General features: G+C 36.7%; 1 protein-coding gene across 1 annotated transcript; it reads right to left on the reverse strand.

Annotated features, from left to right (window-relative positions):
* Positions 1-26,234, reverse strand: LOC5574840 (alpha-tocopherol transfer protein-like). Its single transcript, XM_001661613.2, has 2 exons — positions 25,260-26,234; positions 1-918 (listed from the first exon to the last, which is right to left on the reverse strand). The coding sequence occupies exons 1-2, from the start codon at positions 25,974-25,976 to the stop codon at positions 640-642; spliced, it is 996 nt and encodes a 331-aa protein (XP_001661663.1). The 5' UTR covers positions 25,977-26,234; the 3' UTR covers positions 1-639.
* Between the last annotated feature and the right edge of the window lie 642 nt (positions 26,235-26,876).

Below are 26,876 nucleotides of genomic sequence, written 5' to 3' on the forward strand. Positions count from 1 at the left end.
TTGATATTTGTAATAAAATTCACTCTATTTTCACTCTCATATTATATATCTTAAGACAATACTAAAGCACATCATGCATGTACGTATAACACGGAATTCCTTACATTCTAACAAACAGTTTGAAAAACTGGTTTCACGGGCTCACATTAACGTGCAGCTGGACAACTATCTATTCGCAGTGTAGAATCAAGAAGTGGGCACCCAGAGTTGAACTTTCTTTGACAGCCGTAGCAGTAGCTGCTAAGGTTTTAGATCCACATCGACCTGAACTTCTACACACGATCACCACTATTACGAAATCACGGATTTGTTGCCTTTTGGTTTCGGTCGTCGATCGGTGACGAGCAAGTCAAACGTCATTGGAATGAGGGTAGTAAAACACGTTTTTGACCAAAAATATTCAAACGGTGGCCGCTCTCTTGTTCGACCTCCTATTCTCCGCCTTTCTTCCGTCTCCTCACCACATCTTCATGGTTCACCAATTTCCGAGAGGTTCTACACTCAAGTTCGATTTTGCCCACCTTTCTTACACCATTCTTACATAACGATCACTTTCACACGGCAAACATCACATCGAATACGATGTTCATTTACATCAACCACATTGAACTCCTAACGCGAAATCCTTGGACGCGGTATCTAATCAATATTCAATTTTCGGAAACTGCCAACCATTCCACTTTCGATTTCACTCTCCTTGCCGCAGCCACCTGCCGCCGGATGGTTCTGGTTCCACAGGGCCGAATACTTGGTGACGTCGATCTCCATCTGATCGAGCACGGCCAGCTCGTCTTCCGAGTCACGCACCAGTTTGTGGAAGCCCATGGACAACTCCATCGAATCGTTGGTGCCGTTGAGGTCCGACGGAAGCAGCGACTTGTCCAGGTACTTTTTGGCGTCGATCAAGGTTTTGTGGAACTGCGAAGGAAGGCGGAGAAAATGATTAGTAGGGGGATTTAGGGTGAAATGCATCAGTTAGGAAAGATGTGCCGGAAATCATGACCAAACAAGATGTATGGAGTGTTTTATTACAATTGATTTGTGTCCACTCTACATGGTGTTGAGTAAGTTTTGACGTTAATTTTCAGAAAATTCAATTTTTTCCATTGTGTATAATTTAGTTGGCAAAGACTTGATATGATCAAACTTTCATGATTTTAGTTTATTTTGAGATGGATCGTTTTACCTCTGTAGTGCATGTTGCCTCGCCCTGGTAACCAATAAGCATTTAAACTGACCATAAATCAGTCTTCTAATTGAATATAATATCAATGAACATATAGCAGACTGTTTAGGTTAGGTGTTTGAGCATCTCAATTGCCTTTGTACTGCCACGAAACTGCTAAGAGAAACGAATATTTTCGTAAGCTACCAATCTGTGTTCTGCCTTTCAAGAGGAATAACTATAACATAATTATAATATGGATAAATATTGCATTAGTGAAACAGAAAACTGAAGCTCAGAATCCAGTTTTAATACGATGAATGTGTTTACATGAACACTGGAAAATTATCCTTAATATTTGAATTACTTGTAATGAAAGTTCTTAGCTTTCAAACTTATTCAAATAATTAAGAATAGCTTTAGCTAACTTAATTATAAACATGAAAAAGGATAGAAATAGCAACTTTACCTATGTTTTTACGATTATTTAGAATGGTAAGAAAAGGGTATCCCGGTAGGTCATTTAAATCTATATTTCTCGAAAACTTACTAAAACGGAAAAGTATACAAACTTGCTTTATTAATCCAACGTGTTTTGCAGACGAAATTCTACACGTTGCGCTATAAACCAAGTCGATTTTTCACTTTTAACACGTTTAATTTCAGGATTCACAAAATTGCGTAAGTAATATTTTCAACTTTCGCAACCTAATCATTACTTTCACCACTCCGTTATATGGAGAGACAAAGTGACTTAACCAGGAATCAAAACAAAACACTAATCGTCGTAAGTAACTAAATGAAACGACTTATCATTTTTTGTGGAAAACGATAGGAACTACCTAGTATTGGGGTTCCGCGAACTGATTGCATGTAAAATTTATGCGGTGTACACGGCGAAAAAATGTTAAAAAAGGGAAAACAATTTTAGAAGACATGTTGTGATACTTCTTAATTTTATCAATACCGTGTAAAAGTTCGATTTGAAAAAGTAATCGAGATTGAAACATTACGTAGTTTGTTCAAAAAATTGCCAAGCTAGAAAACTACATTTGGATGCACGCGCATGCATTAGCCTGATAGCGTTCAATCAGAGTGGATTTAAATAAAAGTGGCGTCATTGTTTAAATTGGAACAGCGGCGAACTGTCATTTCCATTCAAATCTGCGTTCTAATCGAGCATGAGGCCTGACAAAACTGGAACAAGACGTCACTCTTGTTTACAGGCACTCTACGTTCAATCACTCATTACTATTTGTACCTTACCTACGTATTCTAGTTTTTTAACAAACCGGATCTTTCAGCGCAAGTCGCAACAAGAAGTATTGCGACTACCATTAGCATTTTGTCGAAGGCAAATCAGCATTGCAGATATTGAAGCACTTCCAGATTGTAGATGAAAATTTATGATTTTGAACTTAGCAGCAAAACCCCCATCTCTTCTCTAAGATTCTTATTTGTTATCATTAAAAACTAAAGAATTGCTTCTCTGGAAATTCACGTACTCTCTGTAGATTTAAAAAATCGGCTAAATGCTGAGCAAACTGAAAGATTTTTCAACATATTTAATGTTGCGTCAAACAGTTTTTTAACATAGAGTTGATATGACTACATATCTGCATGTTTGTTTGAAACTAACTTCTTTTCAAAAACCTACATTTTTTTAACTCCTCAAAGGTTTTCAAATTAAAAAGCCCAACAATATACTTGATAATGCAACTTACTGCTTCGGTGTTTGTGGATTTTAGAGTTGAATTTCAAAAATATATTTGATAATTCTTATGAAAATTTTCTGCTCTGGGAGGACTTTTGACCACCGGAACCCCCCCGTTTTGTTGCACTGTAGTGATCACTTCCTTCTGAAGTAATGTCTCTACTCCCGTTAGTCAGAAAGGCTAAAAATGGCTTGGCTAAATCTTTCGTTAAGGTAAAACATCTCGGAATCCAAAGATGGCCGGCACAATGGCCGACTTGTGCCCCTACTTACGTTTTCAAAGGCACTAAACTGGATAAATAGTTGGCAAACGTTTCTGATCTTCTTATTATAAGCTTTCTGTCAGTGCACAAAGTCAAAATAAAAAGTGCACTGTTGTCGGAAGCTTTCTTCGAGAGATTTGTGCCTTTGAAGTTTTAGTACAATCTTAGAAGTTGATTCCAAACTGTTCCACCTTAATAAAGATAGAAATGTTTATTTCCTCCAATGGTCCGATCCTACACGATTGTCATGCTCATGCTTGGACCATCGACAACAAATCTCTTCTAACTTTTCAACTTCATTTTGAATGCATCACATAAGCAAGAGAAAGAAGAATACCTTTTCAATGTTCAATTACACTCGCGTGAAAACACAAATAATTGCGCAGCAGAATAGAAATCCTAGGAGCAAAGTTTTTAGTATAACATAAAATCAATGCTCGTTAACTAAGTCATCTCTAAACTATCTTGCAGTGCGGTGTACTCGACAAGCGTGAAATCGTAGGATCGAATCCCAGTGAATTGACCAAAAAAGGTAAACCAGTAAATCAACAAAACATGTTAAGGACTTTTGCGAGCTTGAACTAAGTTTTAAAAATTCAAAGTCTTGTATCTTTTCAAATAACTTTTTTTCTATCCTTCAAATATAATTGCAGCTTGAGATTTTGCTTTTGAATAAATGTACTTTGAGTGAAACCTTATTGAATATATCTTGATAAAGTCTCGATAAACTTGACTTCGTTACTCTTTTCAGAGAACATTTGTAGTAAATATCGTCGTAATGTTAAACTTCAAACACGGGTTGTAATGCAAATTCATTGGAACGGCAATGTAATTTCATGAGATTTTGATATTAATATGCAAAACGCTGCGCTTCATTATCCGCTTGTCGACTGATAGGGTAGCTGCCCAGAACCGCCAGCAGCTAGACGAGCAGTTGGAAAGAATAAACGTTTCTGGAGAAAACGACACCCTGTGGGACCCTATCCACGAAGCTGTGACAACAGCGGTGCGGGAAGTGATTAGCACTGGTCAACCCCGAAGACGAAATGACTGGTTCGATGAAGAGTGCAAGAGAGTGACAGACCTGAAAAATGTCGCCAGAAGCCGTATGCTTGTGGCCGGTACCCGACAGAACAGAGAGCGGTACAGGGCAGCGAGAGCCGAAGAAAAGCAAATCCACTAGAGAAAGAAAAAGCAGCACGAAGTTGGTAGTTTGCTGTTAGCTGAAGCACTAGGTAGCATGCACCGGAACTATATGCGGAGATTTTATGCAACGGTTAATGGCACGCGGCACAATACTGTATCAGTTCCATGAGACATGTGCAATGATCAGGAAGGGAATTTGTGTCCGATAAACGGCGGAAGGAGCACTTTCAGTAACTGTTGAACGGTTAAAATGGGAATGATGCGAGATGCATTGAAGAACATTGATGATGAAAATCAAGCTATGCACTCACTGACCATAAAGGAGGCTAAAAAATGCTATCAGCGAGCTGAAAATTGTTAGCCGGATTTCCCTGCTGAATTCGGCGTACACAATTCTGTTGTGCATCCTTTTCAACAGACTGATACCGAGGAGTCCTTCGTCGGCGAATACCAAGCTGGTTTTCTTGAGGGCCACTCGATAACGGACCAGATGTTCCTAGATAAATTCCGGAAGTATAGCTTGCAGATTCACTATCTGTTTATTGATTTCAAAGCGGCGTACGACTCAGTGAAAATAAATGAGCTGTGGCAGATAATGTCTGAACATGGTTTTCCGACAAAACTAATTAGGTTGATACGTGCTACGTTGGATGGTTCAAAATCAAGAGTTCGGATCATACACGAGATATCAACCTCGTTCGTGACGTCAGAAGGATGGAACCCGGGACCTTTTACTGACTACGTAACCAGCTTAGGTCCCACAACTTGCAAACGGAAACAAAATTCACCCTGTATAAAACATTGATTCTTCCGATGGCTCTCTACGAGCACGAAGCGTGAACGTTGAAAGAGGCAGACCGGAAAGCCTTCGGTGTTTTCGAGCGCAAAGTACTGCGGACAATACTGGGTAGGAATCTCGAAAATGGTGTGTGATGCAGACGCATGAATCATGAGTTGTATCAAGTGTACAACTATGGGAATATCATCAAGCGTGTGAAATACGGCAAACTTCAGTAGGCTAGGCACTCAATGCGAATGATGAAAGAAAGAATTGCGATAAATAATATTCAGCAGAGAACCAGGTAGAGGTAGGCGACTTCGTGGAAGACCACGAATACGCTGGCTGATCCTAACCGTTCGGAGCAACTGGAGAAGTATCGCCCAGGACCGACGAAGATAGAGCTCTACAATTAGCCATTTTATAAGACGTTTCGAATCATATGTTTTCCGTTTGTTTACAAGCTTTGAAACATGCTGGCTTGCAAATTTATTCACGTTTCTTCTAGCGTCACATTTGGAAGGAGCTCGTTCAACAATGGCGCTTTAACAAACTTCTCAATCTTCCCATGTCAAATCAAATCAGCAAGAAGACAGCAATTTATTTCATCTACTGGTAACACGGAACATGGAAACCGGGTTGAATAATGCTTAAAAAGAGACGGGAACGTCATCACCAACAATTAAGTTTTCAGCTCAAACGGATGTTCTTGTTCTTGGTTTGGCTTCGATTCATCTTCTCCTTAAGTTTTCGGAAGATGAGTCCAAACGGTATTTGATATGTTGCAACAGGCTCCGTCTCTTGCGGTGTTTGCTTTGCAATTCAGTGCAATTAAAAGTCAACAAATGCCAACTTAGGTTAGTTTTAAGAGACATTTTTATTTTTGGGTTGAAACAAATTGTGCTACTTAGGAATTTATTGTACTTGATGTTCATAACATATTAGTCTGACTACTTGCATATGAAATATAATAGAATCTTCCGAACCATCGCCAGCTACTCTATGCCCAAGCAGCACACATTGTTACAAGTAAGTCACAGCAACAACTGCTCAACATATTCAATAGCTATAAAGGATACATTGCAACATGAAAAAATACTGCTATGTATCCAAAAAGCGCAAAAACTCGTGCCTTATGTAACTTGTTGGTTGTTACCAAGGAGTGGGACAGCCTACTGATCTTGAGCTAGATCGTGAGTTGCTTTTGAGCCACACTCAGCAACTCAACTCACTCATTGTCATGACAACCGTAAAACACAGACAAACAGACGTCACACTCTCACTGCTATCCATCGACCAACTTTTTAACGATCGATTCGAATTTATGGTAGGTGGTCAATCGACCACCAGCAGCGCTCGCGTCGGTTTTGTTCGTGTTTGACGTTTACACACTACCGCCACCTGTTGGTCTATCGGCCACCTACAGTGTTTTTAGCATTGGGCGTACATGTTTTCGCGACTATGATTTTGATCGCGATTTGTTCTAAGTGTTACGTCTGTTTCTCTGTGCGTAAAAGTTAGGTTGCTTTTCCGCAGTGAAAATTTTTCGTTTCGTGTCGAATCAGAGGTCGTTTGCTTTACGAAAACGCTCTTCTTATTATTTTTGTTATTCTGTTGCAGTGTCATGACAGCTTTACAACTAATTACGTAACGCTTGATTGAGGGGAGGAGGTAAGCTCAAGCGTTAAAAGGTATAACATTTTATTAATCACTAAAATGTATTGTGGTTAGCTATTGATACAAACACAACTCAACTCGATGCGCATAGCCTGCTCAGAGCAAAGCTGTCCTCCCCCTTGGTCGTTACATAAGAAGGTTACTATTGCGACTGTAACACCCAAGGGACTGGCAGCACTATACCAACTAACACGATGCTGCCGTAGCCAGCATTGCAAGGCTCAAGCCGAAGGCCCAAGCTGACAGCTAGCCTCAATGCACAGTGTTGCGCAGCTTCAATGCTGGCTACGAAAATATCACAATCTACCAGTCCCTTGGTAACACCTATTTCGATTCATCCAGAATTTCTCATTATCACAGTAGAATCTCGCGCACGATTTCGCAGTGCAAATGTATACAAGAGCAAGGTGTGTCATAAGATAGGTTGTTTCCAGAGGGATGGCGTCCAATTTCTTCAGTATCGAATTTGACAGCTTTAGCTGTGCCTCCTTATCGGGAGCATAATTTATACTCCAGAGTCAAATTCCACTCACACACCTATATTTTACGGATGTTTACCTTTTCCTACGAGAGAAAACAGTACAAAATGCATGAAGCGCAACGAAATCGGCTAAAGCTGATGGTGGTAATGAGCTGCAGAAAAGCAAATGTTTCTTCGAATAATCAAACCATAGATTACAGACAAAAAAAGGAAGTGTGAATCAATTTCTTTAGAATGAAACGCAAGTAATGTGTTGAATTTATGTGCCGTGGTTCATTTCCCCACTTTCGCACCAGCTACTTTGTTGATGTGCACATTCGTATGGGTGAGCTCCGCTATCGTTTTGTAATAGGCAACAGAAAACAAGCTACTTAGAAATCCCTTGGTTGTTTCAGACTTTTGACAGTTGTCCAATTAGTCAACCTAGTTAAATAGACCTTGCTATGCGCATTTGTGTGACTTGTGGACTGTGATAATCGTTGAGTCTAATAGGGAAAAATGTATTTTGTTTTTAAACAATGTACGCCGCTAACCGCACGGCCACGAAGCTTAGCTTTGGAGGGATTTCAAAATTATAACATAAATCTAAACATTCGTGAAAGACCCAATAGCGACTGCTATACAATTTGTTGGATGCGACAAAATAACAGAAATGGCATTGAACAAAATATTTCCTTATGACAGTTTTGAAACCTAACAACCATTTCGTATTAACTATCAGTAAAAGTTAAGCATATGATTTTAAACGCGTAATTTTTCACAATTACAACTTAAGGCGAAGTAGGCCGTCATTGAAATTTGTTCGTATCGTTAATGATTGTTACGAATTCATCTCACGATTTCGAATCAAAGAAAATCAGTTGGTTTTGCACTGACACAGCTGAAAAAGTATCAGCATACTTTATGCATGTTAGCGCCTACAGTGATACTTTTACGAGTCAATATAAACTATCAAGACTGAGTTTTATCATTTTGAAATGCAAGCTGAAAAGTCGTCATGGTTGCTAAAACGAATTACGGGCTACTTAGCCTTAAATTTAACATTCAGATTCGAATTTGTAGTGAAATCATTCATTTTACTTTCTCAAACTTAACGCGCTCGTAAAATATCGAATGAATATGAATTAAATTAACACCTGATACCTGGATTTTCTGAATAATACCTATTCAAATTAGCAGTGTTTTTCATTTGGATTTTTATTATTAGTAAAGATTGTGATTCAGAAATCACGTGTTTTGTGTCCCGAACAATTGTTTTTTTTATCATAATCCGCTTTCATCTTGCTTTGAAGACAGTCAATCCAAAATGATGGCCACTATTTAAAAGTTGATAGAGGGGCCGCTAATTGTGAATTCAACAATTTAATTAATCACTGGGAAAAATCTACTTAAACGATAACATATGATATGTTAGCTTTTTGGTAATGTAACAATGCAACTTGTGTAATGTTCACTAAGCTTTAGTTTAGCTTAGTAACCAAAATTGGCAATAATTAATAAGATATACTACAAATTAACGAAAATGCAACGTCAATGTAATTAGTTTTATTTTTCTTAAAAAAAATCGCATCCGGTACCAATGCTACTTCGGCGATTTCCTTTTGCCAATCTATATCAATGAGGTAATCAAATTATGTACATATACAAATTTCTCAGGGTGTGAGCCATTCAAAACGTCCCATCAATCTACGTATGGTTTTTGACTCAAAAGTTGATTATCCCAGAGAAGTCGAAAACGGGCATTTCGCCCCGGCAGTGCATATTATCCTTGGTACCTCCATCGGTTTTGCGCTTTAGGCGAATTAATTTAAGACAATCATTAGCGCGAAAAATTTGTCGCGCCCCAAAACGAACCGTGGATTGACACGAATGTGAGAAATCCCCGGCAAGGTGAGGGTCGAACGGTGATTGTTTTTTTAGCCTGCCAAATTGGTGGTTCATTGACTGATCAAACATAGGGGGTTACATTAGGTGATATAATGTTGGCGAAAAGACACTAAGCCTTGGCAAAAATTATCACAGAAAGATTGCGTTTTGGCACGTGCTTGTTGATTTAGTCTTAAATCGGTTTTCATCGTTGTGCACGTTACATCGATTAGTCCTATAATTCCGTTATGATTTTATATTTTTTGTTTTGAGTTTTTCTGTTATTGGAATTAGAGAGACGTGTCTTTTTCAAAAGCTTTAGGGTCCATAATTGGCCACAAGATTCGTCGTATGAAAATGAATCTTAGCCAAGTTTCAGACGATTCTACTTGCATAAAAGCTCAATCTCAAAACAATTCTTTTACACGAGTCTAGCATGACATTGCAGACGGCCTTACAATTGAGGTCGAAATACGCGTATGCATATGTCAAATCATACAAACTCTAATTAAGGCTAAGTAGCCCGTCATTCGTTTTAGCAACAATGATGACTTTTCAGCTTGCATTTCAAAATGATAAAACTTAGTCTTGATAGTTTAAATTGACTTGAAAAAGTATCACTGTATGCGCTAACATGCATAAAGTATGCTGATACTTTTTCAGCTGTGTCAGTGCAAAACCAACTGATTTTCTTTGATTCGAAATCGTGAGATGAATTCGTAACAATCATTAACGACACGAACAAATTTCAATGACGGCCTACTTCGCCTTAAATGGTGTAGTACTAAATTCAGGTTTCTTTTACTAACGTAAGGTACGACGGGGTAAGTGGATACAGAAAAATCAATAGATAACTTCGTATTGCTGTTCAGTTCATGTGAATACATACTACTAATGTAGTTCATATTGTAATAAATCGTAATTTATTTTGATTTTTCTGCTTATTTTGATTAAAAATTAGCTCCAAATGATCCACTTGCCCCATCATGGTTAGCTCGTAAAAAATGGAAGAAACACCGTTCCTCTTTCCATTTTGGCACGGTTCGATTTCAGCAACTTTACTGTTCGATTTTGGCAACACGGAAATGCAGATATAAAATAAAATGAGTCCCCAATCCTGATAATCTCAATCTTTCTGCGGGCCTTTTTTGAGACTTACCATCCATATTTTAAATATATGCAAATTTATTTCGTGGTCATGAGTTTTGAAGAATCAACCGTTCGATTTTGGCACGTTCTATTAAGATGGCATGCAAATTTTTTGCCATGTTGCCAAAATTAGGCGGGCGATGAATCTTATGTTATTTTTTTTAGAATATTTTCTGTTGCCTTTACTCTGATGAAATGATTGCATCATTAGGGACCGTCCATAAATGACGTAGCATTTTTTCACCGATTTTTTACACCCCCCTCCCCCCTCGTAGCATTTCGTCACAAATGCTGATACTCCCCCTTGGAAAATACGTAGCATATCAAACGCCCCCCCCCCTCTATAGTTTTTTTTATTTGTTTTTCTTAGCGACTGGGTTGAAACAAAAAATCGGAATTCAAAAGTTCAATACAAAGTTTTATATTAATTAATAACAATGTAAGTATAATCTAACGAATAACAGTTTGATATACAGTAGCGCTCAAAAGTAATTTGGAAAACAGTTTTAAATAAACATATTTCCTGTTTAAGTAACAAAATTTTGGCTTCCTGCTCCATATATGCTAAATTGTATTGCTTTTGCTTTTGTTACCATACATAAAAACAAGTTTACAATAAAAAAATGAAAACATAAAAATTAAATTGTTTGATTGGATTGATTAAGCTAACAGTGACGAGTTAGAGTACAATATATTTTATAATGTATTGAACAGAAATTTCGTTATATTGGAGGATTGTTTATTTAATCATTCGTTGTTAGGAAATAGATTTCAATGAAAATGATCAACAAAATATATTAATTTGAAATGGATCTTTATTATCACAATCAAAATCCAGCAATCAGTGGCAAGATATGGAAAATTTTTGCGATTATTATACAAATTATTCATCTCTATTAACACTTCAGCTGGACTTCATTGTCGTTCCCCAAACTGAAAAAAAAAACAACCTCTAATGGAACAATTAAATGATAAAAATAATCTTACTAGCGAGTTATTAAGAAAATTGAATGACGGAGCAATTTCTATAAAACTCGAATCTGTTGTCTTCATTAATGTTAAGGCTATTCGATCAAGGGCATTGATATATCAAAACAAATAGATTAATTGATTGGGTGGAAATGAATGCATAATTCACGGAATAATCTTGGTATATCTTGTTTTAATGTATTATTTGCCAAAAAGAGCATATTTCATTCTATTAAAGAAATGAGGCTCCAACAGAAAATATGAAAAACACTAAAACAGTTGACTTTATGTCTTGTCAACAAATGGGAAAACAATGTTCTCCAAGTCGTTAAAGCATTGATGTTTAATTAATTTATTGAACTTTTATTTTGTTTATTCAAAAAATCATTAGATTAGACACGAATATAATATAATATCCACATAATTATTTAAAGCTTAATAGAATTTGTTTGATTGTACTTACCAAGAAAATCTAAAATTTCATAGATTTCATTCAATCTTGTCATATGAATCTTTTGAAGCTCAATCATCATTTTATAATCCAAGTCTATAAGTCAACAAAAAAAAGTTCAATAAAAATAGTTGTATGCCATTTTTTCAGCGTCTCTTTTCACCGACATGATTCAAAATGCTACGTCCACTAGCTAGGACCCCTCCCTCCCCCTCGTCACACATCGTCACAAATTCGCAAAGCCCCCCCTCCCCCCTAAAAAGCTACGTCATTTATGGACGACCCCTTAGCAACTTCTCCGATAATTCTTGGAGTCCTCCGAAGCTTCAGTTTTCGCCAAAAGCTCCCAAATAATTGAGAATTTGTGGAGAATTCTCTTAAAATCTGTGATTATACCTTCCTGACTAATCTCTTGAGAAATTTTCTAAGAAATAAATATGCTGACTCATCGCCTTGAGTTACTCCAGATAATCCAAAATGATTCTTCATGAATTTTCTCAGGAATCTCTCCACGAATTCTTTTGCAAGTTCATCAAGAATTTTCAATTGATTTTTGTATTTTTGATATTCTTTTTCTTCTTCTTCTTCTTCTTCTTCTTCTTCTTCTTCTTCTTCTTATTCTTCTTCTTCTTCTTTTTCTTCTTCTTTCTGGCGCTACGTCCCGACTGGGGAAGAACCTGCTTCTCAGTTTATTATTCTTATGAAGACTTATACAGTTATTGATTAAAAGCTTTACTTGTCATTTGGCAACTACGAAGATACTACATTCTCAGGGAAGTCGTTACAATTTTAACTATTCGGCTTATTCTCTTTACTTTCATCAGGAAATTCATCGAATACTATGAAACTATGCCATTCAACACCGAAGTCATTGAACGCACATTTGGACGGATCTGATACCAAAATCCCTAAACAGAGCAAGTAAACGGTGATGATAATCTGCGATCTTATATAACTTCGAGCGATATCGATTTTTCTGTGTGCTTCAACGAAACTTCCATCGGATGGCTGCGAAGAGAATCTTAGAAAATCAGAAATTTATCGAATCGACATCGCCAAACTAGCAACAAGTTTCAATAGTCGCTGGGTGCTCCACTATCCGACTTATATTGCATCAAAATTTCAAAGCACCGATGCACGAACTCATCCACTTGGCCGATAAATGATAAAATCAAAGAGTTCTCCAAATGGAAATAATGCTGGGGAGAGACTTTAATGGTTAAAATGATACTTTTCCCCGAATGTCGCACTAATTTTAGAAATTTTTCATGCTTTTGAAACACCATATTAATATGAGTAATGTTACCGAATATTTAAGATACAAGGCGTGATGAAATCCTCAACTTTATGTAAATGCCAAGAATGCAAATCCAACCACTTGGTCAATTGAATCTCGATTAACCCAAGTCGACACTTTTGACTCGCCATGCCATTCATTTGCCGTGGTGACCGTGGCTGTCATCGTCATCTCCCACTAGAAGAAATTCGTCACCCATGTCAAAACCCTTCATTCTTCGCTTGCAGCGAAATAGCAACCGCCAAATAAACACTTCTAACCTTCATCTGGAGTGCGCGGTCGCGCTCGGATGACCAAATAATGAAACAACTTTGAAGTACCGGCTCTTCACGACTGTAACTACGCCGACAACTGTCGAGATCGTGGCCTGACATTGACCCAAATGGGACACTTTTCAGAAAATTCCACCCAACCGACGACATTCGACGGAGACATCCATCTTAGGTTCTCAAGTTGCTGGAAATGATTGCTGTATTTGAAATCTGTTTTTTATTACACCTTGAGGTGATGGTTTCCAGTTGGACGCAATCATTTGTTGCAAATGGCCACATTTATTTCAAATCACTCTTTTTCTCTTACACACATGTGTTTCGTTCTCATGGGAGGAACTACTGAAGATACCGTGCACCACCTTGATAAAATTTAAAATTACCGTATGGTTCTGCAATTTTATGTGAAATTTAGTGCAATTCAAATAAAGGCTGATTTGCTATTTAAATTGAATTACTCAAGGAATTGTTCGTTGATTCCTTGCAGAAATTCTCTTAACTAAAATATATCAGTATTCAGTAAATAATTTTGCAATCAATTATTCTAGATCCTCTCAAGGAGAGCACAAATCTCTTCAAAAATTGATCTCACAAAATAGACCAAAGATCATGCAGATCATGTGTGTTGCATAGGAGATTATTCGTAATTTTGCAAGAATATGGCTTGCAAATAATTGAAGATCTCCAAAGGAATCCATTGAGGTCTCTTAAGGTGATGGTGCATCGAAGACCAACCTCAAATTTTCAAAAGCACGATTCTATAGAACCAGACAATGGATCAAGTTGAAAACTGATAATGATAATTGATTTCGATTAAGTTTTAAACCTGAACCACTGTTCGAATGTCTAGTTTTATGCTTCCGAAAATTTCAGGATTGGCTTCGATTCATCTTCACCTTAAGATTCCATAAGACATATCGTCAAATGTCTTTCCAGCAACCAACTGATGATAGTACAATAAACATGCATTTTGCAATTTTGCAAGACTTGTCACGCTATGCCTGACCCCCATCCCCACTTTAGAGCGTGACGTAATTTGTGCATGACCCCTAAGACAGTTTATCGAAGAACTCTATTAGTGTGTTAGTCATTCGTCAATTCCTTTCTGCAAGTGTCTAAGCAACACAACAAAAATCCATGGTGTTTTGCGGCGTGTTTTTTACCTAAAATGTTTCGATAAATCAAGCAATACGACGGAATCCACCACCAATAGTATCGTTGCACTATGGGCCAGGAATATAATCTGGCGGGACAAAATTAATAACTCCATAACGAAGAAGTTCCGGCATTTAGTGTCTTCCATAAAGTTTTTTGTTATAACACATGGAATATATAATGACATAAATGGATAATTCGAAAATCGTCTACACAGGTGACGCCACAATCTTACTTTTTACTGCGACGTTCTACAGACTTAACTTGGCATGTTCGGCAAATTTGTTCAATTTCTTCAATAATTACCATAAAATGGGGTGTAAAGGGATGAAAAATTATTTCAACTCGAATTTTGAGCAACTTCTTGTATGTCAATAATTGAACATAGGACAACCTTACCATATACGTCTATATCAAAAACCAAATACAATGATAAGGATCCTATTTTTGATAGAAATTCGAAATAGGGAGTTAAGGAATTTGACTTTCGCAAATAAAACCATATTTTGCCAACAACAAAACAAAATCTCTCTGGTCGATAACTTTAATGATTTCGTTAAATTTCATACGTTATGTTCAACCTTAATCAGATACTACATCGATAATATTGAACTTTGAACTTCTGCAAACGCATATCGTTTTATTTTAATTGCTAAAACTTTCATAGTTATTAATGCTATTTGGGAACTATCAATACATCGTAAAATTGTTTTGCAATGATTTTATACTTATATGATTTTATACTTATATATTATAAGAATCGAATCATAGAAACTATGCAGAGCAACTTCCTAAATAACCTATCACATAAAGATGATTGGTTTTGGTTTTAATAGGAGAAATGGCCAATTCGTCCTATAAATAAAACACCACATTAAACTACTTATTTGCATGCAGCACTCAGTGGCATGGTCGAAAAAATACTGAAGAAAAGTTTTTCAGCATGGAACGGAAATCTAACGCACACTCTATAACACAATGCGGTTAGTGCCCGACGAGGCCGCGAAGTTCCTCAAAAAGAGCTCAGAAATGACAAGATATTATTATTGTTTACCACTTCATAGGTTACCACTGAAAGGATCAATGGCTTCAAAACTCAAAAGCCATTTCCAAATAAAATAATCATTCTATATCCGAATCATTACTAAAAGAAAAGTTTTAATTGGTTAGATATAATAAACACATAATATCACTGTACTACGCGAACAATGAACTACAGTTAACTCTCCCTTACTCGATATTCCGTAACTCGATATCGAGTTAGAGAACCATAGAAAAAGTTAATTTTCATGGCTAACTCGATAGTCCTTTGGATCGCAGTGGCATTAGTTTTGTGTTTTTTTAACTCGAACTAAAATAATTGCTCAAGCACAGTGCATAGGCTGGTTTTAGCGGGTCGTCCTTGGTGCGTCATCCCCGCATTCCCTGAGTTACTTTCTCAAAGGATCTATTTGCAGATTTTCCCCTTATAAAAAAACGGCATATATCGAACGAGTTTGATAACTCGGAAAAAGTAGAAAAGATAATTCCTTAACACCCCACTAAATTAAAAAAAAAACACTTTTCTCCATACAAATTATTAAAAGTTAAAATCTAGATAAAATTTTCAAAAGTTTTTATGATCTCAATTAAATAAATGTATCTTCTAAGTTAATCACTTGAAAAAAATCAGATTTTATTAGCTACTAGTGGTCCTGGCAAACTTCGTCTTGCTATCAAGTAGGCTATTGAAAAATGCCATGAAACGTCCCATTCAAAATTATAGTTCCGTTGAATCTTGTTTTTACAACTTTTCCAGTAAATATCCAGAGATCTTTATGCACGCAAACACGTCAGAGCACTTCAGGATCATAACTATGAGAGAATTTTCAATATCCCGTTCTCAAGCCATTTCGTGACATACAAACACCATTCCATTTTTATTTATATATAGATATCAAACTAATATTTCTTGTCTAGCGAAATTTCACAAACCCAAAATTTTTATTAAAACATAACATTTCCTTTATTTCCTTATATCTAGGTGTTCTGTGTTTTTAGACAACACTATCATCCTAATTTGGTAAAACAAATTTGAGGTTTTATTAACATTTTGTTAACAACATATTACATTTCATTTGCCGTAGCAGTTCGGATTTTTTACAGGTGAGTTGATTTCACCTGCTTATAAGAGAAAAAAAAAAACACGTTTTCAATTTACTTAACCTAAATATATAGGGGTGATCCATTAATTACGTAAGGGTATTTAGGGGGGTAGGGGGGGGTCTGAAATTTCTTACTTGCCATACAATTTATTTTTCATTTTCATACAAAAAATCTTACCATGGGGGGAGGGGGGCTTGAAAAACCCCGAAAATTGTCTTACGTGATTAATGGACAGCCCCATAACGCATTAATCGTGGTTCTATTGTAACGATTTTTGTCTGAAATTATTAATTATTTTATTTGACATTTGTTCCAATGTTTCAACATTGGATATTCTATGTAACTCATTGGTACTATACCAGGGAGGAAGCTTCAGAATCATTTTCAATATTTTATTTTGAATTCTCTGCAGAGCTTTCTTCGTGGTATTACAACAGCTAGTCCATATTGGAACAGCATACAACATGGCTGGCCTGAAAATTTGTTTGAATATCAAAAGCTTGTAGGTAGGTATCAAAAGCTTGTTCTTAAGGCAAAGAATTGATTTTCTATTAATAAGGGGAAAGAGACATTTTACATATTTATTACATTTGTCAATGTGATTTTTCTGTCAAAGAAGTCGTGGTTTAAAGGGATGAACATGAGTCGCGACTTTATCAAGATAATGTGTCGGCTGATGTCCAACCACTACTCGTTAGGCTCGCATCTCTATCGAATAGGGCTCGCAGATAACAATCGATGTGGTTGTGGAGCTGGTTACCAAGACATCAACCATGTTGTCTGGTACTGTCCCGAATACGGAATTGCCAGATCAAATCTATGTATATCTCTCAGGGCCCGAGGAAAACCAGACAAGGAAGACATTAGAGATGTGTTGGGTAGACTGGACTTTGACTACATGTTACTTGTTTACAAGTTTCTGAAGCAAATCGACGTTTTTGTTTGATAATATGCTTTTTGTTCCGCTTGTCCACCTCGTTTACCCCTTCCCGTTTTTTGGATGTCCACCTTGTTTCCCTCGAAACCCGTTTGTTTGTACCGTTACAGGTTGTCGTCATGTCCACTCTGCGTTGATCAGCACCAATAACGCCACTACAATATGCTGCTGTTGAAGATCAACAAGTAAACCCAAAATTCCCATCCCTTCCAAAAATGATTGTTCTCCTTAACCTCGACCAAACCGCGAGTTTTACGGTTCCCCAAAACTAACCTAGATAATAAGAAGCAAATATGATTTTGTAAAATAAATCAATAGAATCCGGTTCCGTAATGCCTAAGAGCGCTTGAGCCTGCTAAATAAATGATAAGATAAAAAAAAAATGTGATTTTTGAAAGTTAAATTCTTGTCCAGCATGAGCACTAGATACTTAACCCTCTAATACCCAAATTTATATTTTCGATCTAAATATAATTTTTCGTTACCGTCGGACGGGGCTACTTTTGATTCCAGGGGCTACTTTGGACACTCACCTTTTGTATTTATTAACAGCGTAAATATTGATCTGAGCAATTTTGTGTCTTCAGCACTTTTATTAACCAATATATGCTCTACCACTAGGCATGATTTTTTCTTAGAACAACATCAACAATAACAGGATAAACAAGAAAACATTTCAAAAAAGCCCGAATAAATATAAACAAGGTATAAAACATTGGCTATACAAACATTGTTTGAATTTTACCCATGTCTTGGAAACTTATTGGGAGCATCACAAAACTATCGAATCGTCATGTTTCATGAAAATCTTGTGATTTGTTTTGCTTAAAATTGTTGTTTTATTAAAATAATTGATCAAAGGTCTTATTTTCGCGACTTTTATTTCATTATAATGTTTTGATTTGTGTATTTTACAACTTAAAAAAATAAAATAAATGTTTGTAAAAGTGAATAGATATAAAACACATATATTTCAATACGTACCAATGCCAAATTCACAACATAATATCTAAAAAACTATTTTTCGTCATATTTTACATGAATTTGTAGTTGCAATCACATTAAACTAATCTTAAGCCAGCTCTAACCTGCTAAGAAGCTAAAAGCATATTACAAAAGCAAACTTACTTCTTTACAATCTTGCTAAACTTTACTTCATAGATTGCGTTTTTAATGAAAATTACTTACTGGTATTAAATTAGTTACTGGTATTAATGTGATTCTTCAACATATCGTTCATATAACAGTAAGAATAGAAAAAAAAGAGTTTTTGTACATAATTCATTTATCATCGCAGTTCCTAGTAGTTACGTCGTTCGTTTATGTCAACTTGAAAATCGAGCATTCGTAACTGATAGTTAAATTTAAGAGGAAGATGAAAATTTAAGTTTCATACTGCAAAATGAGAATAGTGAATGGCATGTTTCGTTGAAATTTGTTATATATGTGTAATTGATTCTAGCTTTGCAATTTTCTACATTAAGTTTATCAATGAAAAACGTTCCATAACATCACAGTGGACGACAATTTATTGAATCAGTTTGAAAGTTATAAGGAAAAATCATTTCATTAGCAAATTGTGAAAATGTCCAAAGTAGCCCCTTTTTTGTCTTGAAGGACACACTTTTTTCGCTATTCAAGCATTTTTGTTATTTCTTGATGGATTTGCCTCATATTTTGCACATTTGTTACGTACATATACTACTTAAAAATAGGCAAAAATTATCAACATCTATCCATAATTCTAAGAGTTACAAATCCTCAAAGTTAAAGAATGTGGAAATAATGTCAAAAGAAGCCCCGTTTGACGGTATCTAAAATCGTTCTAAACACGTTTTGGACAAATATTTATTTTTATTCGTGAATTTATGAATTTTGGTTTTTGATTTTTATAATTTTTATTTTTGAACATCCCTATCCTTTTTCATTTTTTTTTCTGGAAGCCACTCCTGGTTATTGGTTTTTGGCAATAATAAAAATTTAAGTTTTTACGAAACTTTTGAAAATATTTAATTTTTATTTTTTTCTTTCGTGTAACTAACGGAAAAACAGATTTGAAAATATTTTAATACCCCCAAGCTCTTTCTATGTGATAGGTTGATCGTAGAAAAATATAAAAGGTACGATTTTTTATATTACACGTTTAGTGAACCCCAGGCATTTGAAGGTTATATAAGAATACAATTTTTCCAACAATTTTCAAAAATACAAAAAAGTTTCAAAAGTCATAAAAAACTTTCCTTATATGCGTGTTATGAGTCAAGGTTCAAGCCAAAAATAAAATCATCTTGATTTCCGAGTTACGAAAAAATACACAAAATTCCAAAGTGTACCCTAAAGTGCACGTCTAAAGGCGGGGTTGGGTATTAGAGGGTTAACTTCATCTGACCAATTTATTGGAACTCCTCTCATCGTGACAACATGTCTTCTTAAAGGTTTCAAATAAAGAGCTTATGATTTATGTGGGAATATTATTAGTTGAGTTTTGGGAGAAATCTTCCATTTTTGCAAGTATGAAGAAAAAATATCTAAATTTGTTTTTGCAATCGTCTACAGATAACATGCAGACTTCGCCCTTTGGCGGATAGGCCTGTGTCATCGGCAAACAAGGATTTTTGACATCTCTGATGTGACTCAGGTAAGTCAGATGTGAAAATATTGTATAATATTGGACCCAAAATGCTGCCTTGAGGAACACCAGCTCTTACAGAAAGTGTTTTAGACCTGGAATTCTGATAATTAACCTGAAGTGTATGATTTGACAGATAACTTTGAATTATTCTAATAATGTATGTTGGAAAATTAAACTTTTTTTTTAATTTTACGATCAAACCTTCATGCCAAACACTGTCGTATACTTTTTCTATGTCTAGAAGAGCAAGGCCAGTAGTATAGCCTTCAGATTTGTTGGAACGAATCAAATTTGTTACACGTAAAAGTTGATGAGTGGTCAAATGTCCATGGCGGAATGCAAACTGTTCATTAGCAAAAATTAAATTTTCATTGATGTGGACCATCATTCTGTTCAAAATGACCTTTTCGAAAAGTTTACTGATGGAGGAAAGCAAACTGATTGGAAGATAGTTAGAGACTTCTGCAGGATTTTTGTCTGGTTTTAAAATTGGTACAACCTTAGCATTTTTACATTTGTAAGGAAAATATGCTTATTGAAAACATTTGTTAAATATATCAACTAAGAATGATAAGCTACTTTCTTGAAGTTTCTTGATGAGGATGTAGAAAATTCCATTAACGCCAGGAGCTTTCATATTTTTGAATTTTTTAATAATAATTCCCAATTCTTAAAATTCAGTCTCCCAGGAATTATCGAAAACGTTCTCTTGATTGTCAACAAAGGTTGATCATGATGCAGAGTGCGAGATCTGAGAAGGTCGTGCACTCCCTTCCAAAAATGTCTTGTTTCGCCCATGTTCGTTCTCCACGCCGTGAGTGGATTTGAATTCGACGGTGGAGCAAAAGCCAATCGAGAGGATTCTTTGGCAATGTCTACTGACGTCGTTGACATACAGAGAGAGCTTGCGGCAACCATTGAAGCCAGACGAGACCAGCCTCGAGGCTCTTCAAAAAGAAACCATCATCTGTGTGGTCGTCTGAAAACTGCAACACCTTAAGCATCGGTTTCGGTAACATTTAAATTCCGTGCCATTACTTGGCTTGGCTGCCAAGCTTCCATGCTTTGGGCAGTAGGTCGAAGGTGTTTTGCTGCATTGCAGTTGAAAAGTGCGTTCAAGTGAATTGGCAGACAATAAGCAATAGCACAGGAGCAGCAGATCATTTACTTAATGTTGCCTCTAGCAATTGGAGAAGCTGGTCGATCGGTTTCTCAACACAGCAAATGATGTGGTTATTTTTTGCTTTGATTCTCGGGGTGGGAGAATTCAAGTTGGGGGCAAGACACGACCGCTGGGGATGATTTATTAAAAGTTGTTTTCTTTTAGGCTGCATGAAACTTGACCAAAGGAGGCACTTGTACTGAAGTGGGTACAGCAAATGAGGTGTTTGGGTGGAAGCTAGGTGAATGGGTCGAGGACAAACGGTCGATTTCTAAGTGCGATGTAATGTAATATACGTAGTAGAAAAATACAGGCGAACAAATTGAACAAATGCCCAAAAATGGCAAGCATTGAAGGTTACATTTTTAACTCTTCAAACGATACATCATAAGTAAATAAAAACTAGATTCTAGTCCCACTAGAATGTGTATCCTAAGACAGATACGCGTATTTTGACCGCCACTGTCAATGAGCTCAATGAGTAAATCATGCTGGAAGTTTTTCAATTTGGATTTTTTTCTTTAATCATGTGTTGCCAATAATTGTTAATCGTTTGTCATATTCGTTAAAGACTTCAAGGTGTTAAGGGCAGGCTTGATAATGCTCCTCAACATAACATAACACAAGCAACAAAAAACAACACAGGAAAATTCCACCAAAAAGAGTTTCATCCAAACTTTGCGAGGCCTGTTTTGTTCCGTCGAATCACTCAAGGGTTATCTTGAAGTGTGAGTAAAGGTGAGCATAGGACACTTGCAGCTCCCAATTAATAACTACGCAAATGCTCAGGAAAACACTAACGCCAGGAAGAAAAATAAGATATTTTAATGTTTATTCAAATCTAAACCTATTGCTGCAACATTCCACTATGGTCCAGAAAGCAGTTTTACGCGAAAAGATGCATTTTGAGCTTTAGAATGAAACATTAGACGAAAACGGTCTTCTACAAAGTTGTTTGTATTAGTTAAGCCCCTTGTTTGATATGTTTGATATTATTGAAAATTAGGGTGGACCACGTTTTCATAGAAATTGTGTAACTAACTTTCTTATTTGTAGAAATAATAGTATACATGCTTCGGCAAAGATGTAGTCCATTCAATTTCAAGCAACTTTGCCAAAAAAAGTTTTTTTGTAATTCCTACGGTGACATAGGGTGGTCTGAACAAAACTGGTTTTCTGGCTCTAGCGTTTTCAATTCAAATTTCTTATCAAAGTAGTTTATGAAAGACTTTTAGAGCTTTGAAAAATGTGTAATTTGGTGGCGCACTGATTCAAACTTTCGACCAACTATAGGCCAAAAATGTTTTCCAAGCAGTTATGCAAAAACTTTTACACCTCAAAGCATCCTTATGATAGACCTAGTAACATCCTTGGGTAGAAAGTCGAAAAAGATTGTCAAGTCTGAAAACAACAAATAGCGAAAACTTTTTCAAATCTCAATCGATTTTTATAATATTAGGAGTGAAAGTCTCTTACTTGAAGAGCATCCGAACAACCATGACAATTACTTCTTCTTCTTTCTGACGTCACATCCCAACTGGGACAGAGCCTGCTACTCAGCTTAGTGTTCTTATGAGCACTCCCACAGTTATTAACTGAGAGCTTTCTGTGTCATTTGACCATTTTTGCTTGTGTATATCGTGTGGCAGGTACGATGATACTCTATGCCCTGGGAAGTCGAGAAAATTTCCTTCACGAAAAGATCCTCGACCGGTGGGATTCGAACCCACGGCCCTCAGCTTGGTCTTGCTGAATAGCTGCGCGTTTACCGCTGCGGCTATCTGGGCCCCAATGACATTTACAACTTTTATTTTATTGAGCTAGAAATTTCGAAAGCAAACTCTTGCTCCACTCGAACTATTGCCCCTCTTTACTCTATGAATATTTGCTATACAGTGATAATTCCATGAGTCGATATTCCATGGCTCGATACCGACTCATGGAATCATACTAGAAACAAAACTTCATGGTTTCTATGATGGCCCCTTCAAAACAACTTTCGAATGGATTAGTTTCCACGACTCGATATGTCCATGAGTCTATGGTCCCTTCAGATATCGACTCATGGAGGTTTGACTGTATTCATCAAATTTTACTTCTTCATAAAATACGTCCAGTATGAAATATTTGATCAAATCTTATTGAAAAAAGTGGTCATGAGAGCTTGGTTATCACAAAATAATAAAGAAACCTGGTGATTGGGAATTTCGTCTCGTGAAACAAATTGTTTTCTTATTCTCATAAAATAATGCTGAGGAAACTTTTGACACTGAAATGGTAAACGATTGCTTTACAAAACACAAAACACAATAGAAACCCTTCTGAATCAATTGAACGCTTTAACGAAAACCTAAAACCATTTGTATGTATGTATGTATGTAGGTAGCCACCAATCCTTGCTTGAGTCTTGCTCTGCCTGCGGCTCCACTCAACAGTAAGGTCAAATTTTATTACCAATCTGCATTCAACATATCGCTGTATGAAGGGAAAACCTAAAACCATTTCATCACTTAAATACACCATAAATACGCCCTCTGCTTTACTTTGATGCTGGACACGCATACAATAGTTGCACGCGACTGAATACGACCCACTCGTTATTGTGCGAAGGACGAACAATAAAAAATTGAACTTTATTTGGATCTTATTGATTTCTTACATTATCAAAAATAGTAAAGTGTTGAATATTGTAATCTATGTTCAAAACATATTGATAGAAAAAAAAAAGTATTTGCTTATCTTTTTACAGAAACTGCAGAAATAAAAAGTATTATACTGAATTCTACGATTTTGATTTTTTTATTTATCATCTGAATCATTTGAATACGTAAAAACAGATATTTGTAGAGCTAAAATATGTAATTTAGTTCCACTTTTACACAATTACTAGTGGGTCGTACTGAATCACTAGTGATCTTTTTCAAAAAAAAAAAAAGAATTATTTTACTATAAGTTGATTCAAATTTGAACTGGAATGGATCCTGTTTTTCAGTTCAATATTATATGGGGTAATTTACGGCTTCGGCACCACTCGACTGTTATCGGCAATCCAAATTGAAACATTGAATTCCCAGTATTTTTCTATCAAAGCACATTCATATGATTCTTTGTTCTGTCAGCTTCCCGCTGACGAGATTTTCGAGACTGAGCAAACTATTTCGCCAGAGATGCCATCAGTTCAAGTGAATGCGCTTCAAAATGCTGCTGATTTGGAGCTGCCAAACACTTTTGTCTGTCGTTCTTATGGGAAAGGCTGCCAACAATAGTCACACTTACATGAGACGTTCGAAACGTTTCCAAAAATGTTTTATCAGGTCTGGCGGTGTAAATCAATAGAACATTGAGCAGCACATAAATGTAAACAGATAAACACCTAATTTGTCTGCTTATGTCCGAGAAAATTACATAGAGGGCGTGACTCAGCTTACGCTGCCGAAAATACATAAATTCCCCTAAATACTTTCACAGCTTTTAGCTAAGAGTTTTTGATTTTGTCCTTTTATGGCATTTGGAAACTATGTGGTTAACAATATGATACTGTTCTTTTGTGGACTATCAAGTTGCATCGTCAGTCGTGTTTCAAACAATGCTTATAAATAATAAACTTGAGGCAATTCATTCACAAAATACCGGAGGGTCCCATACACTCAATCAAAATACCGGATCATATTGAAAAACCACACTTAGTTACTTCACATGCCATGATCTCAACATTTCGCCATCCATTTTCTACTCAAACCGAAACGGAATTGATCATAACATGATCTCCCTCTGATGTAACACTTGCTTCGCCACAAACGAGATTCAGCATTTGCTCACAAAGCTCGTAAAAATGAACCTTTTCGGCAAACGAACCATCTTTCACAACCGCACGGAATTAATCACCTCTTGCCGATCTTGGCGGCGGTTCGATAGAAGACATCCTTCTGCGACACACTTTCGAATGCAAATTAATGCCAAAAACACACACACGAGAGATAGAGGGAGGGTTGAAGATACTCACGAAGAATCGATGCTTGATCTTGGCGCTCACAAACGTGAACAGAATGTCCACCAGGGTAACGCTCATCTTGGGCAGCCGCAGCACGTGAATCTCCTTGCAACGCACAGGCAGCAGATGGTTTATGTACGGCATCATGTTTTTCATATCACTCAAATTGAACAGGGTAAAGTGCATCATCGTGGTTTCGAAACAGTCCACAATCAGCACTATTCCGGCCACCTGAATTCGCTCGTCGCACGAAAGGATTTCCATGTACATGTGCAGATAGCGAATCAGATGCAGAAGGGTATATTTTTCCACGTTGAAGTTCCGCGACTTGATCAGAATGACGATGCGTCCTTTGCTGTCGAATCCCAGCGCCTGGAAGACTCCATCTGCTGCCAAGTCTCGCATGTCCTCCTGCTCCGGATTCAGATTCTGGAACCAGTGAGGAAACGTTTGTCGCATAGCTAGGTACCGCTCCAGAGTTTCACATGCGAGGGGGATCGAGAATTTCCGTTGTCGCAAAAATCTCAGCAAAAACAGCGAATCCGTACGACACCTCCGGATGTAAGGATGTTTCGCAATCCAGGTGCGCATCGCTTCCAAAGCTTGCTCCCTCAAAGTATCATCCTCGCGGAGTTGCTCCTTGGCCATCTCCAGGTACGTCTTGGACAGAGTGGTCCGATACTCGTCGAACTGCTTGGGACATTTCTCCACACCGTAGGACACTGTCATCTTGACGCGGTGACGATCGAAACTCAACTACCGCTCTATGGCTAGCGTTTTCCGCCAGCAAGTCACTTGTGCCTGCAGTCACCAACCACAGATCGCAACCTCTATTGGCGCGCCTTGTCTTGCAGGGGTAACCGTTCGAATGTGGGTTTCTATGCTTCGAAGACAACCACGTTGGCTAAGGGTATGCGATGTGGATAATTTTTGATGTCAATACGAAACGACACGATACGCGGAATTTCTTAGACCTGTAATGAAGAAACGAAATATTAAAATATTTCGGTAAACAAAATCGAACACGGAACGGAATTTAAAAACGTAACTAAATTTATATTTTCTTCTGTGGAATACAATTTCACTTTTTCAATAATTTAATTTCACGAAATGCTTGAAAATTGTCTCTGTTAATCCTTCACCTGAATTCTATGACTTGCAATAAAAAATGAAATATTCCTTTCGGTATGGTTATATGAGCCGTATCGGAAAACGAACCCATCGGGTAAATTGCCAATTATTACACGGTTAAGGAAGTAGCGTCAGTAATTTGGCTGTCATATATATCAGAATCCATTAAACTTAAACTAAATTTCGCTCAAAACTAGAAAATATATTCGGCAATCAGAATACCCATCGATTTTTGTGCTTTTTAATTGATTTGATTCACTTATTTTTCACATTCATAAGCCCTTGCCAAAACCCAATTGTTGCACACTTCGAAACATGATAGATTGACGTGATGAAAATCAGCTTATTACGATGAGAAATTGCAAAAAATAACTATTTTAAGCATTCAGATAGATGGAAATCTATAACACTACTCCAAAAGCCACTACCCCGAATGCCATTACCTCGAACGTTATTATTCTAAAAGCCAAAAACCCCGAATTGATCATTAGCTCGAAC

The sequence above is a fragment of the Aedes aegypti genome, chromosome 2 (assembly GCF_002204515.2).
Source record: "Aedes aegypti strain LVP_AGWG chromosome 2, AaegL5.0 Primary Assembly, whole genome shotgun sequence".
In the NCBI taxonomy this organism is placed as follows: Eukaryota; Metazoa; Arthropoda; class Insecta; order Diptera; family Culicidae; genus Aedes; species Aedes aegypti.